This window comes from Haplochromis burtoni, unplaced genomic scaffold (assembly GCF_018398535.1).
Source record: "Haplochromis burtoni strain Fernald_Lab_line unplaced genomic scaffold, NCSU_Asbu1 Contig_321, whole genome shotgun sequence".
Taxonomy (NCBI): Eukaryota; Metazoa; Chordata; class Actinopteri; order Cichliformes; family Cichlidae; genus Haplochromis; species Haplochromis burtoni.
Window position 1 is genome coordinate 10,694 of NW_024582682.1, and position 12,004 is coordinate 22,697.

Below are 12,004 nucleotides of genomic sequence, written 5' to 3' on the forward strand. Positions count from 1 at the left end.
GTGTGTGTGTGTGTGTGCGTGCGTGCGTGTGTGTGCTTGCGTGCGCGCTCCAGGAGCTCCGCGAGGACAACCTGACCCTGCTGGAGACGAAGGTTTTGTTGGAGGAGCAGCTGTCGGCCTCACGGGGGCGCTGTGACAAACTGCACACGCTGGAGAAAGACAACCTGCTACTGCGGGCGAAGATCCACGACCTGGAGATGGTACGACCCAGACCCACGCCGTCACATGGTTCACACAGTGACCGCGCCAGATGTTTCCAGATGTTCTTGACACAAAGCTTTCTCTCTGTGACGAGATGGTGGCTGGGTGGTGTGTGACGTATATTAACACAAGTAGGATGAGAGCACCTCCCCTTACTGTCAGGGTCAGCCTCTGAAGTTCTCATCATCATCGTTTACGATCACGCCCCCTTTACCTGTAAAAAATCCCCACTTCCTGTGACAAACGGTCACATGGCATCAGCGTGCTCAGGTGATAAACAAACTATAATAAAATGCAGTGTAACAGCACACACGTCTGTGATGGGCTGGCCACCTGCCCAGTCTATACACCGCCCCTCCCCCTGTGACCTCTGGGATAGGCTCCGCCCCCTGGGACCCTGAAAAGCATAAACAATTAATAGAGTGGGCAGAAACCAGAAGAACGCTGGTCTCTGTAAAAATCATCATCCACCTGTCTGTCCCTCCACCTGTCTGCAGGAGCGGGACAGCGAGCGGCGACGGCTGGAGGAGCTGGTGGAGGAGAACATGCTGCTGGAGATCGGACAGAAGCAGAGCATGAACGAGTCGGCTCACCTGGGCTGGGAGCTGGAGCAGCTCACCAAGAACCACGACAACACCGAGAGTGAGCCTCCACCTGTCTGTCCTCAGCCTGTCTGTCCTCCACCCGTCTGTACACTGGTAACCGGCTCTCTTCTCTCCGCCCAGCCCGTAAGTCTCTGGTTGACGAGCTGAACGAGTGCGTCTCCAGCCGTATGCTGAAGCTGGAGAAGGAGAACCGGGAGCTGCAGGCGTCCATAGAGAGGCTGAAGGAGGAGAACCACCTCCTGCAGGAGAAGCAGCTCCACACGCAGGAGCTGGACCGGGAGAACCAGAGTCTCAGCAACAAGGTGGGACTCACAGTCACTCCTGCTGTTCACCGGCTCGAGGCGCTGCTGTGGGGATTCTGTTTTTTAATTAAAGTTTAATAAACTTTGATTTCTGCCATCTGAGCGGTGATTTGATTTTACAGTAACAGTGATGCATCGCGTCTCAGTCCTGCAGGCGTGCAGCGTTTAGTCTAGATGCTGATATGAGACACATACATGTAACTTTTACTGATTGATCACACAGCTGATCAATAAAGAAACATGGATCTCATCGGTTAAGGTTTACAGTAAAACTCATACACACAAGCCGCTGTCTCCACCTGACTCCAGGTGCACCAGTCGTGCACGCAAACATGAACATCACTCAGTAAACCTTCATTCGTCCAGTATTTGTGTTTCCGTCTGTGCTGCATGGGAACTTTCAAAGAGTAAACATGACGACGTGAAACCCTGATAACAAACTCGTCTCGTCTTTTAACGGCACAGTTTTAACTGTTTTTGTCCAGTTTTAACGTCCTGCAGCATCATTCAAGCTCAGTGAGCTTTGAAACACTCCCCTGTCTCTAAAAGCAACACCTGTGTTTGTTTCAGCTGGAGCGTCTGCAGGGTTTACTGGACCAGGAGAAAATAACCAATCAGGACATGGAGGCTCTGGGGGAGGAGCTACTGAAGGAGAAACAGAGTCTGGAGCGCGACATGCACGCTCTGAAGGCGGAGAAGGACCGACAGGTGTGTGGCACACTCAGGTAACATCTCCTTCACTGTCAGTCGCAGAGGAGACCGGCTGACTTCTGTTTGTCCAATCAGATCTCAGAGCTGGAGAGCGAGAAGCAGCACCTGTCGGAGGCAGTGGCGTCCCTTCAGGAGCGCGCTCAGTCTAACAGCGTGGCGAGGGTCCGCGAGGTGGAATCAGAGAACCGCCTGCTGCACCAGAGCATCACCGACACCAGCTCCCGATTGGCCAGCCTGGAAACACAGCTCAAAGTATCCAATGAGGAGGCAGAGAGGCTGAGGGAGCGGGCGGGGCGGTGTGAGGAGGCGGAGCGAGAGGTGGCGCGGCTGGAGAGGAGCCGGGAGGCGCTCAGCAGAGAGGTACGTAAACGCTTCCTCCTCTCTGACGAGTCTCACTGCAGCATAAGTGTAACGTGCCCGTGTCGCCTCCAGGTGGCGTCTCTGCGGGCGTGCAGCGAGCGCTCCGAGGCTCTGGAGAAACAGGTGACCTCCTTGGAGCAGGAGGTGCACAGGCTGAAGCGGGAGGCGGAGGAGAGCCAGCGGGAGCTGCAGCGGCTGACGAAGCAGGAGGCTGAAAACGGACTGCTGTCCAAGGAGAACCTGGAGCTCCGCTGCTCCCTGGAGAGCCTGCGCTCCTCATCCACCCGCCTCACCACTGTGCAAGAGGAGCTCCAGGAGGCGCAGAGGGAGATGCAGGAGCTGCAGAGGAGGCTGGATCAAGCTGGGGAGGAGGCGCAGGGAGAGAGGAAGAGAGCGGAGAGGCTGGAGGTGAACCTGACAGCTCTGAACCAGGAGAAGCATCACATAGAGGAGGAGATGGAGAAGAGCAAAGAGGAGAGGGTGGAGGAAGAGAGGAGGCGGCAGGAGGCAGAAAGCAGAGAGGAGGACCTGAAGAGGGAGGTGGAGGAGCTGAAGGAGGAGCGGAGGAGGCGAGTGGAAGGAGACGAGGAGAGGAAGAAGCTCCAGCTGGACCTGGAGCAGTCGGAGAAGGGCCGGAAGCAGCTGGAGAAGGAGAGCTGGAGGATGAGGACGCTCCTGGAGGGGAAGGAGACGGAGCTGGAGGAGAAAACCAGGAGGCTCACCGAGGTCACGAAGGAGGGAGGAGCTCTCAAAAAGGAGGTGGAGCGAATGAAGGAGGCGGCGGTGAAAGCAAAGGAGGTGGAGCGAGAGAACAAGGAGCTTCAGAAACAAGCGACGATCGACAAGAGGACGCTGGCCACGCTCAGAGAGGTGAGAGAAGGGGCAGGGGGAGGAGCTTCGTTTAAGCAGGTGTCCGTGGCGCCGCTGGGCGGGTTATTTAGATTCTAGTTCAGAGTTTGGATCTGAGCAGGTGAGCTGTGGAAGCGTCACTCGTGGGTCTGTGTCGGTCTCCTCGTTGCTGCTGACGCCTGTGAGACCGCGAGGCTGCCATCAGAGCGCACACGCTCCGAGTAACTACTTTTAAATCCCGGGAGAATTGCAGCTGCATAAGCTGTCGCAGGAATGTTTTTGCATGTGAGACCGGAGGAGCCGCACTTCCATAACATGCATTCAGCTCGTCCTTTGCAGAAGGCACGTAAAAAACGTCATAATCCAGAAACACGCTTTGCAGATCCGATCAGCTATTCATTGCACTTCCTACTATGGCATGTCAGGAAGTGACGTCATTTTTTTCTTGTGGGAAACATAGTTTTTCCTACAGGGCCTTTCAGAGGAGCGTGTTTGACTTGAACTTAAACTGCACTGTTTAAGTTTGAGTTTCTCCTGAAGTTTATAAAAGTGAGTGTAGCTCAAAAATGAAACTACAGAGACACTCAGTCAGTTTGCTGTGTTTGGAAATATGTGTAAAAACAAGTCAAGTTTATTTATAAAGCACATTTAAAAACAACCAAGGCTGACCAAAGTGCTGTACAATAAAATACAAATATAAAATACAATAAAACGCAAGTACATGAAACACCTCACAACAAAGGTGAGGGTATATAGTTACTACGGCTTAATGCATGCATGTTATTAAAACTTGTATTGATGTGTAGCAGCTTGAAAGATGGAACGACAGCAGGTAAAAATATGAAGGTCAGCTCTGGTGGACTTGGTTCTGTGGTGGGCTTTAAAGGGTTCATCAGTTTTTTTGCTCTCAGAACTGCAAAAAAAGCAGTAAAATGAAAACAACGTATCAAAATCGGAATCTCAATCAAAGACGAGGCGCTCGGTCAGCTTTACCGACATATACACCAGAAGGCCAGCAGGGGGCGCTGCACTGCTAGGTACTGAACACTGGGGTGTTCTTTACAGCATCAGCGTGGAAGGTTCCTGTGAGCGCCACATCGAGTCCTGAACAACCAATCAGCAAGTCTGAAAACGCACATGTTACAGACTGTAACTTGCGTCAGCTGTTCATTCTCGGCTCTTTGGAAACCTGCAGAGTGGGGCGGGGCAGTGTGGCCAAACGATGTAACTCACCATGTAACTGATACGAGACTAAATACTTTACAACTCAACTTTATTAGTGCAAAAAAATCATCAGTTTATTTCCACTTGAACAAGCAGCTGTTTTATCTGCATTAAAGCTACAAACATGTCACAGAGCAAATGCACCTGTGTGAAACCTTCTCCCCCACACTCTGAGTGGGCATCATATCCTAAACGATGCGTCTCTGCGTTAGTTCGTTCCCCCCAGCGTTGGCTAAGGCCTGCAGCTATTTAAAGCCGACTGTTTGTTGAGTCAGCTTCTCTGGTCTCACCACCGCGCTTGTTGAAGCCTCTTCGTTGACAGCTGTGTTGTACTCGAAGCGCTTCTGCTTCAGATGATGAAATAGGTTTGTGGTGTTTCCTCCCTTCACCACGATGGCCCACTGGCATGTTCTACAAAACATTGTGCTTTGGTGGCTTTCTGGCGAAAACCAAACCAGTTCCACATCACTGCGGTTGCTCCACTTTTACAAACCAGTTCTGGTTTGTCTGTTTGCCTTCTCGTTCTCCACCGCCGTGCTTTTTTACGCCATGTTTGTATGAAAACAAAGGCACCGCACATGCGTGTTTTACACATGTTCTATCGCGATGTTTCATTTTCTTATCGTTGCCTAAAATTACACCGGTGTTACCGTGGAAGGTATAATATGTCCCAGCTGTACTGCAGACGCTCGGCGACGTCGGCCGCTCTGTGCCTGATGCCGAGCGCCCGTGACCTTCAACGGTGTTTGTGTTGCGGTTTTGCAGGAGCTGGTGTCGGAGAAGCTGAGCGTTCAGCAGCAGAAGGTCGAGCTGGAGCGACTGAACGAAGAGCTGGAGAAGATCGGACTGAACCGGGAGAAGCTGCTGCAGCAGGAGCACACGCTGGAGGACAGGTACGACCCCGCGACCTCACCTGTTCACTTTAAAGCGGATCTCTGACGAGGGACTCACGGATGTGTTTGAATGTCAGCAGGTACAGGCTGCTGGAGTCTCGGCTGGAGGAAACCGTCCAGCAGACCATGAAGGTCAAGGAGGAGAAAATCTCCAGCCTGGAAAAGAAGCTGGAAGAAAGCGGCGCCCTCAACAAGACGCTTCACGCAGAGCTGGAAGCTGTGAGGAAATGCACCCTCGCCTTCGCCTCTGTAAAGTTGAAGCTGTGCGACAGTCTGACATTTTTCTTTCCCGCTGCAGGCTTATCAGACGGCGTCCGCCTCCCATCAGCACCGCAAGGAAGTAAACCACTACTCCCAGCAGCACCCGGCGGCTGACCGCAGCGCCACGGCCGAACTGCTGCGAATCAAAGATCACCTGATCGACGTGGAGAAGAACGTGAGCCGCTGTTTCTGATCATCATCATTAATAATAATGTTATCACTGTTAATGATTATAGCAGCACAGGAACGTTTCCTGTTCAGCACCTCAGAAATGTTCTCACACGTGAAAAACGCTTTGTGCTAATTTGATGGATGAGTTTGTGTGACTGCTGTGAAACTGTGTTTGTTTGGTCCAGAACGCCTCCCTGCAGACGGAGAGCAGTCTGCTGAAGGAGCAGCTGAAGCAGCTGGAGAACCAGAACACTTCCCTCAACAACCAGATGGCGGCGCTGCAGCGGCACACCACCACGCTGCAGGAGCAGAACTCGGCATTGCACACGCAGACGGCGAAGCTGCAGGCACGCTCACACACGTGTAACTTCGACCCAGTTTACACTCAGGCCATCGCGCTCACGCTTCATCTCTTTGTCCTCTCAGGTGGAGAACTCCACCCTCTCCTCTCAGAGCGCCTCTCTTATGGCCCAGAATGCCGTGCTGCAAGGCCAGGTGACCGCCCTGGAGACGGAGGTGGAGTCGTGGCAGCGGCAGCGCGAGGAGGCGTGGCGAGCCAGAGAGGGCGTGCTCAGCGATCACGAGCGCCTGCTGAGCGTTCACGAGAGGCAGGCTCATGAGTACGAGCAGCTGATCAGTCAGCACGCAGCGCTGAAGGGCAAACAGAGGGCGCTGGAGAGCGAGCACGGGACGCTGCACGGCAAGTAAGTGGACGCGTCGGCGTGAAGCGCTGGAATGATTCAGATAACAGGAAGCAGCACAGGTGGGAGAAAGGGTGCCGAGTGTAACCATGGAAACGGCTCCTGATCGCTCCTGAGCCGCAAGTTTCCTTTTAGCTGATCTACCCATCCGTGTCACTTCCTGTCTGTGTCACTTGTTCTGTCAGCTTCACCTTTGACCCCTTAAATCAAGCTAATACCTGCGAGGTGTGCATGAATTTGAACCACTCTCAGAGAGACGCTTCGAGACAGCCGACCTTTGACCCAATGACACTTCCTCCTTTCACAGTTAAATAGAGGTTTGCTCTGAAACTGCAGCTGCAGTCACGATGGCGATGAAGAGCAGAGGGTCTGATGAGCATGGAGCGCCACTGCTCGCTCTGCTGCTCGCTCTCTGGGGTTACATGTGTTTGTTCCAGCTGAGAAACATCAGGCGTCGGCACTCTGAGGTCAGAGCCTCCATCGGCTCAGTGAAGTTTAGGGATGAGTATCGAAAACCGGTTCTTGTTGAGAACCGGTTCCCACTGTTTCAATTCCTTGGAATTGTTTGCCATTTTTGCAAACGATTCCCTTATCGATTCCAGTCGCCCCGAATGACGTCACCACATTGCGGAGCGTCATTTACCTGGCAGGAAACATGGCGGCTCAAACGCTCAAAAGCTTGGTTATACTTTACGAGAACGGATGACAGCAGGACAACTTGCAATACTTGCAAATTAGATATTTCATTTAAGGGAGGAAACACTACGAATATGCAAAAGCATTTGCTCACAAAACACGCGATGACACGCGTTTTTAATTCCGCTCCGGACTCGTGAATGTCAACCCAGCAGCAGCGGTAACGTTTGCACGTCCTCTCCCGTTAATGCGGCAGGTAAATAATCCACTAACAGTGCATATTATGTTAGCGCAATCTGCCTTATTACAAAACCTGCCATTACTGTGCATTTAGGTGACCATGATGAGAGAGACAGACAGAGTCTGGCTCAGATGCTGCCAGTTCTCGCTGCAGTCTACCGGTAGCGTCTCCTTTCAGGCCAGGATAGACGAATGTCAGCGAGCAGAGACTAAGTTTGTGGTCAAAGGCTTGCACCCATTTGCCACAGCAGATGATTTTCAGTAAGTGAATGGGTTTAATTGTAGGCAGTGATATTACTGGATATTCTTGTGTAATTGCTACAGAATAATTTATGTTATACTTTGTTATTGCTACAGAAGAATATTTATTTTATTATTTTACATTTACTATTTTTTTTCCTGGGGATCCTGTGATACCCCATTGAAGAGCCATAGGCTGGATCTCTTAAGGATCTCTTAAGATCTCACTGTTGGGTTTGTAAGGCCATGTTACTCCTAAATTTCTATCTTGTTCAAAGAGAAGATATAAAACAAAGTTCTAAGCTAATCGACCTTAGTGTTCTCCTTTTTTAAAGAGAATCGATAAAGAATCGAATCGTTAAACAGAATCGAAAATGGAATCGGAATCGTGAAAATCTTATCAATACCCATCCCTAGTGAAGTTTGTCACACTTGCTGATTTTGACTGAACACACCAACACGCGACACTGAGCATTTCATCAGATTTTAATAAGCAACAAGCTGCAGTGAAGCTGCTCTCAGAGTAAAGCCGCCTGTAAGCATGACAGCATGTATTCACCTGCACCATAAACATGCTGACATTTGTGCGACACAGTTAAGATCACAGTAACTGTTTACATAAGTTCATGTGTGCAGTGCTGAGGAAAGGATGAGCTGCGTTACTCTGCAGAGATCAGTGATCTCGTGAGTATTTCTGGATTATATGTCACAAGGATTTCCTGCTGCTGCAGACGCACCTGCAGCCTGCTCCACATAGCAGTCGTTGTGAAACAGCTGACCTGTTTGGTTGTGTTTTCCAAGAAAGGCTTGAAGCTGTGACAGGGTGCACTCGTAGATCTGGTTCTCAACATTCTTAGCTGTGGCACCTCCACTCTCATAAGACTGTGATGTCTTGTTATAGTAGCAGTGGGCGACCCACATGTAGTCAGGGATGTTGACACCTGGCTGGTTATCTCTTTTGATCCAGTTTCCTTTGGATGGAATTGCACCGACCAGAACGTAGACGGAGTAATTTTTGGCCCAACCTTTGAGTTTGGCCTCATGTCGACTCCACCTTTTTTCATTCAGCTTTTGTTTTTGAGGAACTATGTTGGTCAGGGTGTAGGTGGCTTTGGAAGCATCACCTGTGGAAAATGATGTAGAGACAGAAGAAGGATGTGATTGGTGGGTGGATGAGAGCGTAGCAGGTTATGATAAAGTGCTGTGTAGAATAAATTTCCCTCATAAACAGAACGTAATTATTTTTAAAGGTCTTGTGTTTGAAGTCTTCTTCTTTCCTGTGTTCTCTGGTTCATGTTCCTGGGACCGTGTTCTGTCTCCCACATGTGAGAACACGCGTGTACATCTTACTGAGTGTGCATGAGACACACGACAAACCCCTCAGAACAGCTCGACCTCTCTTACCTGCATGATGTGAGCTGGGATTCAGGTGACCTCGATTGTATTGATCCTTGTATTGTTTTGTAAGTTGTTTGTAGTCGTCATCTGTTGCCTGCCTCATTCCTATGTCCTTAGGGTCTATAGGGTCTAGTGTACGATGTTTGTAAATCAGTGAATCCTGTGTCATCATCTCCTTTTCAAAACTCTTATTTACCAGCTAAAGGTAGAAGATCGACATGAAGTAATGTAAACATGTTATAGGTCAGCTGATCTACATGCTTTGTACTTTGTTTACATTAAAACGACTCATTCTGGCGTGTTACTGTAATATTAAATACACAAAGTTCTCAAATGCCATCACTTTTTACAGTCTTCACTGAAATGTTAAATGTGTGATGCAGCTTTAGCATCTGTCAGGAAGTCTGGGATCAGCTGTCTGTGGAAGAAACCTGAGTGGGTCTCATTTACAAAGCTGTCGTATACCTGAGGCTCCACCATCCAGTCTGTTTCTGAACTTTTTCCATCCTCAACTACATAAGCAGAGTAGACGGGAATGCGGTTGGTGATGTCGTACAGGGTGGCAAAGTGGTATCTGGTGGTTCACAGAGTCAATTAGAAAGACTGAATCTTAAAAGTAAAGTTCACAATAGTAACGACAGATCATCAAGTCCAGCTCTGCAGTTTAACAGAATAAAAAAAATACTTTTATTTAATATGATCATTACCTGTTATTAAACATCTGGCAGATGTGGACGTGATCATTGGGAGTCCACTCTGGCACATGCCCGTTGTAAAAGTATTGCATGCACGTCTACACAACAGAGCAGCAGAAACTAGGTTTAAACACACAGAGAAACCATCTTATCATCTTTATGAACGCACTGATGCAAAAACCTCATTAAAGTTTTCCACGACATGTGCGTTGATGGGAAAGACGAGGAGGAGGAAGCACACGGTCACCGAGCTCTGCATGCTGGATAAGTCTGAGATCCTCTGTGTGAGTAACACCTAACACAAGAAATGACCCGAGATTTTCATCACTGTGCTGGAAGGAGGCAGCTGCACGCAACGAAAGAGCCAGAATCTCACTAACGTCCCATCAATGCTCCAGAGCGCAAACATGATGAATATATTCTGTTTTAATTTACACGATGATTCAAATCAGAATATTCTAAAACTAAATGCACCCTTTAGAAAACACAATAATGTTCCTCTGATTCAGGCGGAAAGTTATCTGCTCTGAATAAGCTGTTATTAGGGCAGGGCAATATGGCCAAAAGTTTTATCATGATCTATATTTGAAAATTTGCGATAATGATATAACTGACGATATAACTGACTAACTTTGATGGTTTTTTTGCACTAATAATGTATTTTCACGGTGATAAAGGGCAAAAACCAACAAAACAAACAGACAAAAATCCATCTATCAATCACCTGGATCACCTGTTGAAAGAAAAAAGAGAAAACAAGCAAAAAAAAGAGCAACATAATAAACAACATCACGATGATCTATGTGAATATAACAGTAAATACAAAATATTAAACATTATTGTGCAGCACGTAAGATCGACAGCACACAGTGTGCTTTGAGGTAGGAGCCAAAAAGGGTGTAGTTTGTGTGTGTGAGCACCCGTGTGCACACCTGTGAGCATGAACGCGCTTGTTTTTAAAAGGTTCCTTCATGTAATGATCTGCTAGAGGGTGTGGGGGGGCCACATCCCCGTCCTCCCCAGGTCTAGGTACCCTAGGACCCAGGTGGTGTTACCCTTTTCCCTGGGGTGGAGAGAAGCAGACCGCCCCGGCTTGGCAGCAGCAGGGAGGCCCCAGATTCCAGACCCAACTCCTCCTCCAGCCCCAGCCCCCTCGCTCCAACAGGCAGCTGAGAACAGGGGGTGTGTGAAGACTCCAAACCTCCTATCAAGGCCAGGTTTCACAATGAGCTCACCCGAAACCCTGGCTGATTAGGACCCACACCCAGTTTCACACCTTGGCTCAGGCGATTAGCGGATCATCAGGGGGTCCTTTTGTCCCTCTGTGGGGGGACCCTAGAACTGAAGAAGCTTCTCGGATGAGAGGTGAAATGTCTTCAAGTAACTTAAAGAAGTCCAGACGCTTTTCTTTGCAAGCTCCTTTGACTACGATGACCTGGATGACTGAGAGCCTTCACATACTTATTGCCATGCTGTGTTTAACACAACAGCGCAGTTGGTCAAATGGTTATTAATCAGAGAGACCCTCCAGGTCCTCCATCGCTCCATCAGTCAATGTAATTTTATATTCAGTGAAGGTCCAGAGGTCAGAGGTTACGCAGAAAATTGTGCCGTTTGCTTTGTAAAGTACAGCCAGGAAAAATCTGCTTCGATTCCAGATTTATGAGTTTTATTCTGCTGCAGTCCTCACATGTTACCTGTGGCAGGTTAAACGCCCACAGTCCTGTAAGCTAACAGCATCACTAACAGTAACTCTTCACTTTGATCGGCTCCTTCTGACTCGGTCTGAACTTAAGTCAAAGCTGCTGCCTCGGTGTGACTCGGAGTGTGATGAAGAGCAGAGGAGGCTCACAGATGTGGCTGGTGCTGTTCTCAGTCACATCTCTGAACCTGCTCCAGGGCCCACTAAACAGATGCAGTGCTCTGAATGCAGCTGTGATGCCCGAGTGTGAGGACAAGTGTCTGGACATTTGTACCCGACAGAAGCTCTCAGTGAGTTTGCTCAGGATCACAGTTTCATTGTTTCAATAAGCAGGTTCTCTTTAAGCCTGCAGAGTCCTGATTGTTGGACCTTGTGACAAATTAAAAGCCAAATTAAAAATGGCACCGATGACGGAGAGGTGTCCGCAGACTCGTGTATGACACACCTGATGTGACTGGTCAGAGGGAAATCTGCTCTGTGAAACGTCATGAACAGTAATTGCTGGAGCCGCCATGACGTCACGGACTGATTTCGGAGGCGTTCTTAAGGTTGGGGGCGGGGCTCTGACTGTGGTCGCTCATTGGCTAGCGGCGGACCCGCTGTTAGCCAATGAGCGCAGTCCTGATAAACCTTATTTCTGTCAAATAATACAATAAACATTTACGGAATTTGTATGGAAATAAGCGCGGAGTCGCGAGTTCTTCGGTCACGTGGTCAAAGTCAGAGTTCCACTCACTTCCGCTCTGGCGCATCATCCGGAAGCGGCTTCCATCGTCGGTTTTTCCAGGCTTCTACGGCTGTGTCCCAATTAAGAG

At 49.3% G+C, this 12,004-nt stretch overlaps 2 protein-coding genes across 3 annotated transcripts in view; one reads left to right on the forward strand and one right to left on the reverse strand.

Annotated features, from left to right (window-relative positions):
- Positions 1–698: 698 nt before the first annotated feature.
- ccdc88c (coiled-coil domain containing 88C) overlaps positions 699–12,004 on the forward strand; it is a gene marked incomplete at its 5' end in the record, with an annotated part of 26,950 nt that continues 15,644 nt past the window's right edge. The window contains 10 exon segments of the mRNA XM_014340026.2: positions 699–843; positions 927–1,108; positions 1,679–1,816; positions 1,895–2,179; positions 2,252–3,049; positions 5,018–5,145; positions 5,223–5,364; positions 5,444–5,581; positions 5,763–5,924; positions 6,004–6,281. Coding sequence (XP_014195512.2) covers positions 699–843; positions 927–1,108; positions 1,679–1,816; positions 1,895–2,179; positions 2,252–3,049; positions 5,018–5,145; positions 5,223–5,364; positions 5,444–5,581; positions 5,763–5,924; positions 6,004–6,281 — 2,396 coding nt within the window.
- LOC102306244 (endonuclease domain-containing 1 protein) overlaps positions 7,719–12,004 on the reverse strand; it is a 15,319-nt gene continuing 11,033 nt past the window's right edge. The window contains exons 2-6 of one of the 2 annotated variants that reach the window (XM_042228401.1): positions 9,669–9,782; positions 9,500–9,585; positions 9,258–9,366; positions 8,799–8,991; positions 7,719–8,518 (exon numbers count right to left, since the gene is read on the reverse strand). In XM_042228401.1, the coding sequence (XP_042084335.1) occupies positions 8,094–8,518; positions 8,799–8,991; positions 9,258–9,366; positions 9,500–9,585; positions 9,669–9,746 (891 nt within the window). In that variant the 5' untranslated portion in view covers positions 9,747–9,782 and the 3' untranslated portion in view covers positions 7,719–8,093. Of the gene's footprint in view, positions 8,519–8,798; positions 8,992–9,257; positions 9,367–9,499; positions 9,586–9,668; positions 10,089–12,004 lie in introns of those variants that run through there. The other variant, XM_014340025.2, reaches the window with a different exon arrangement.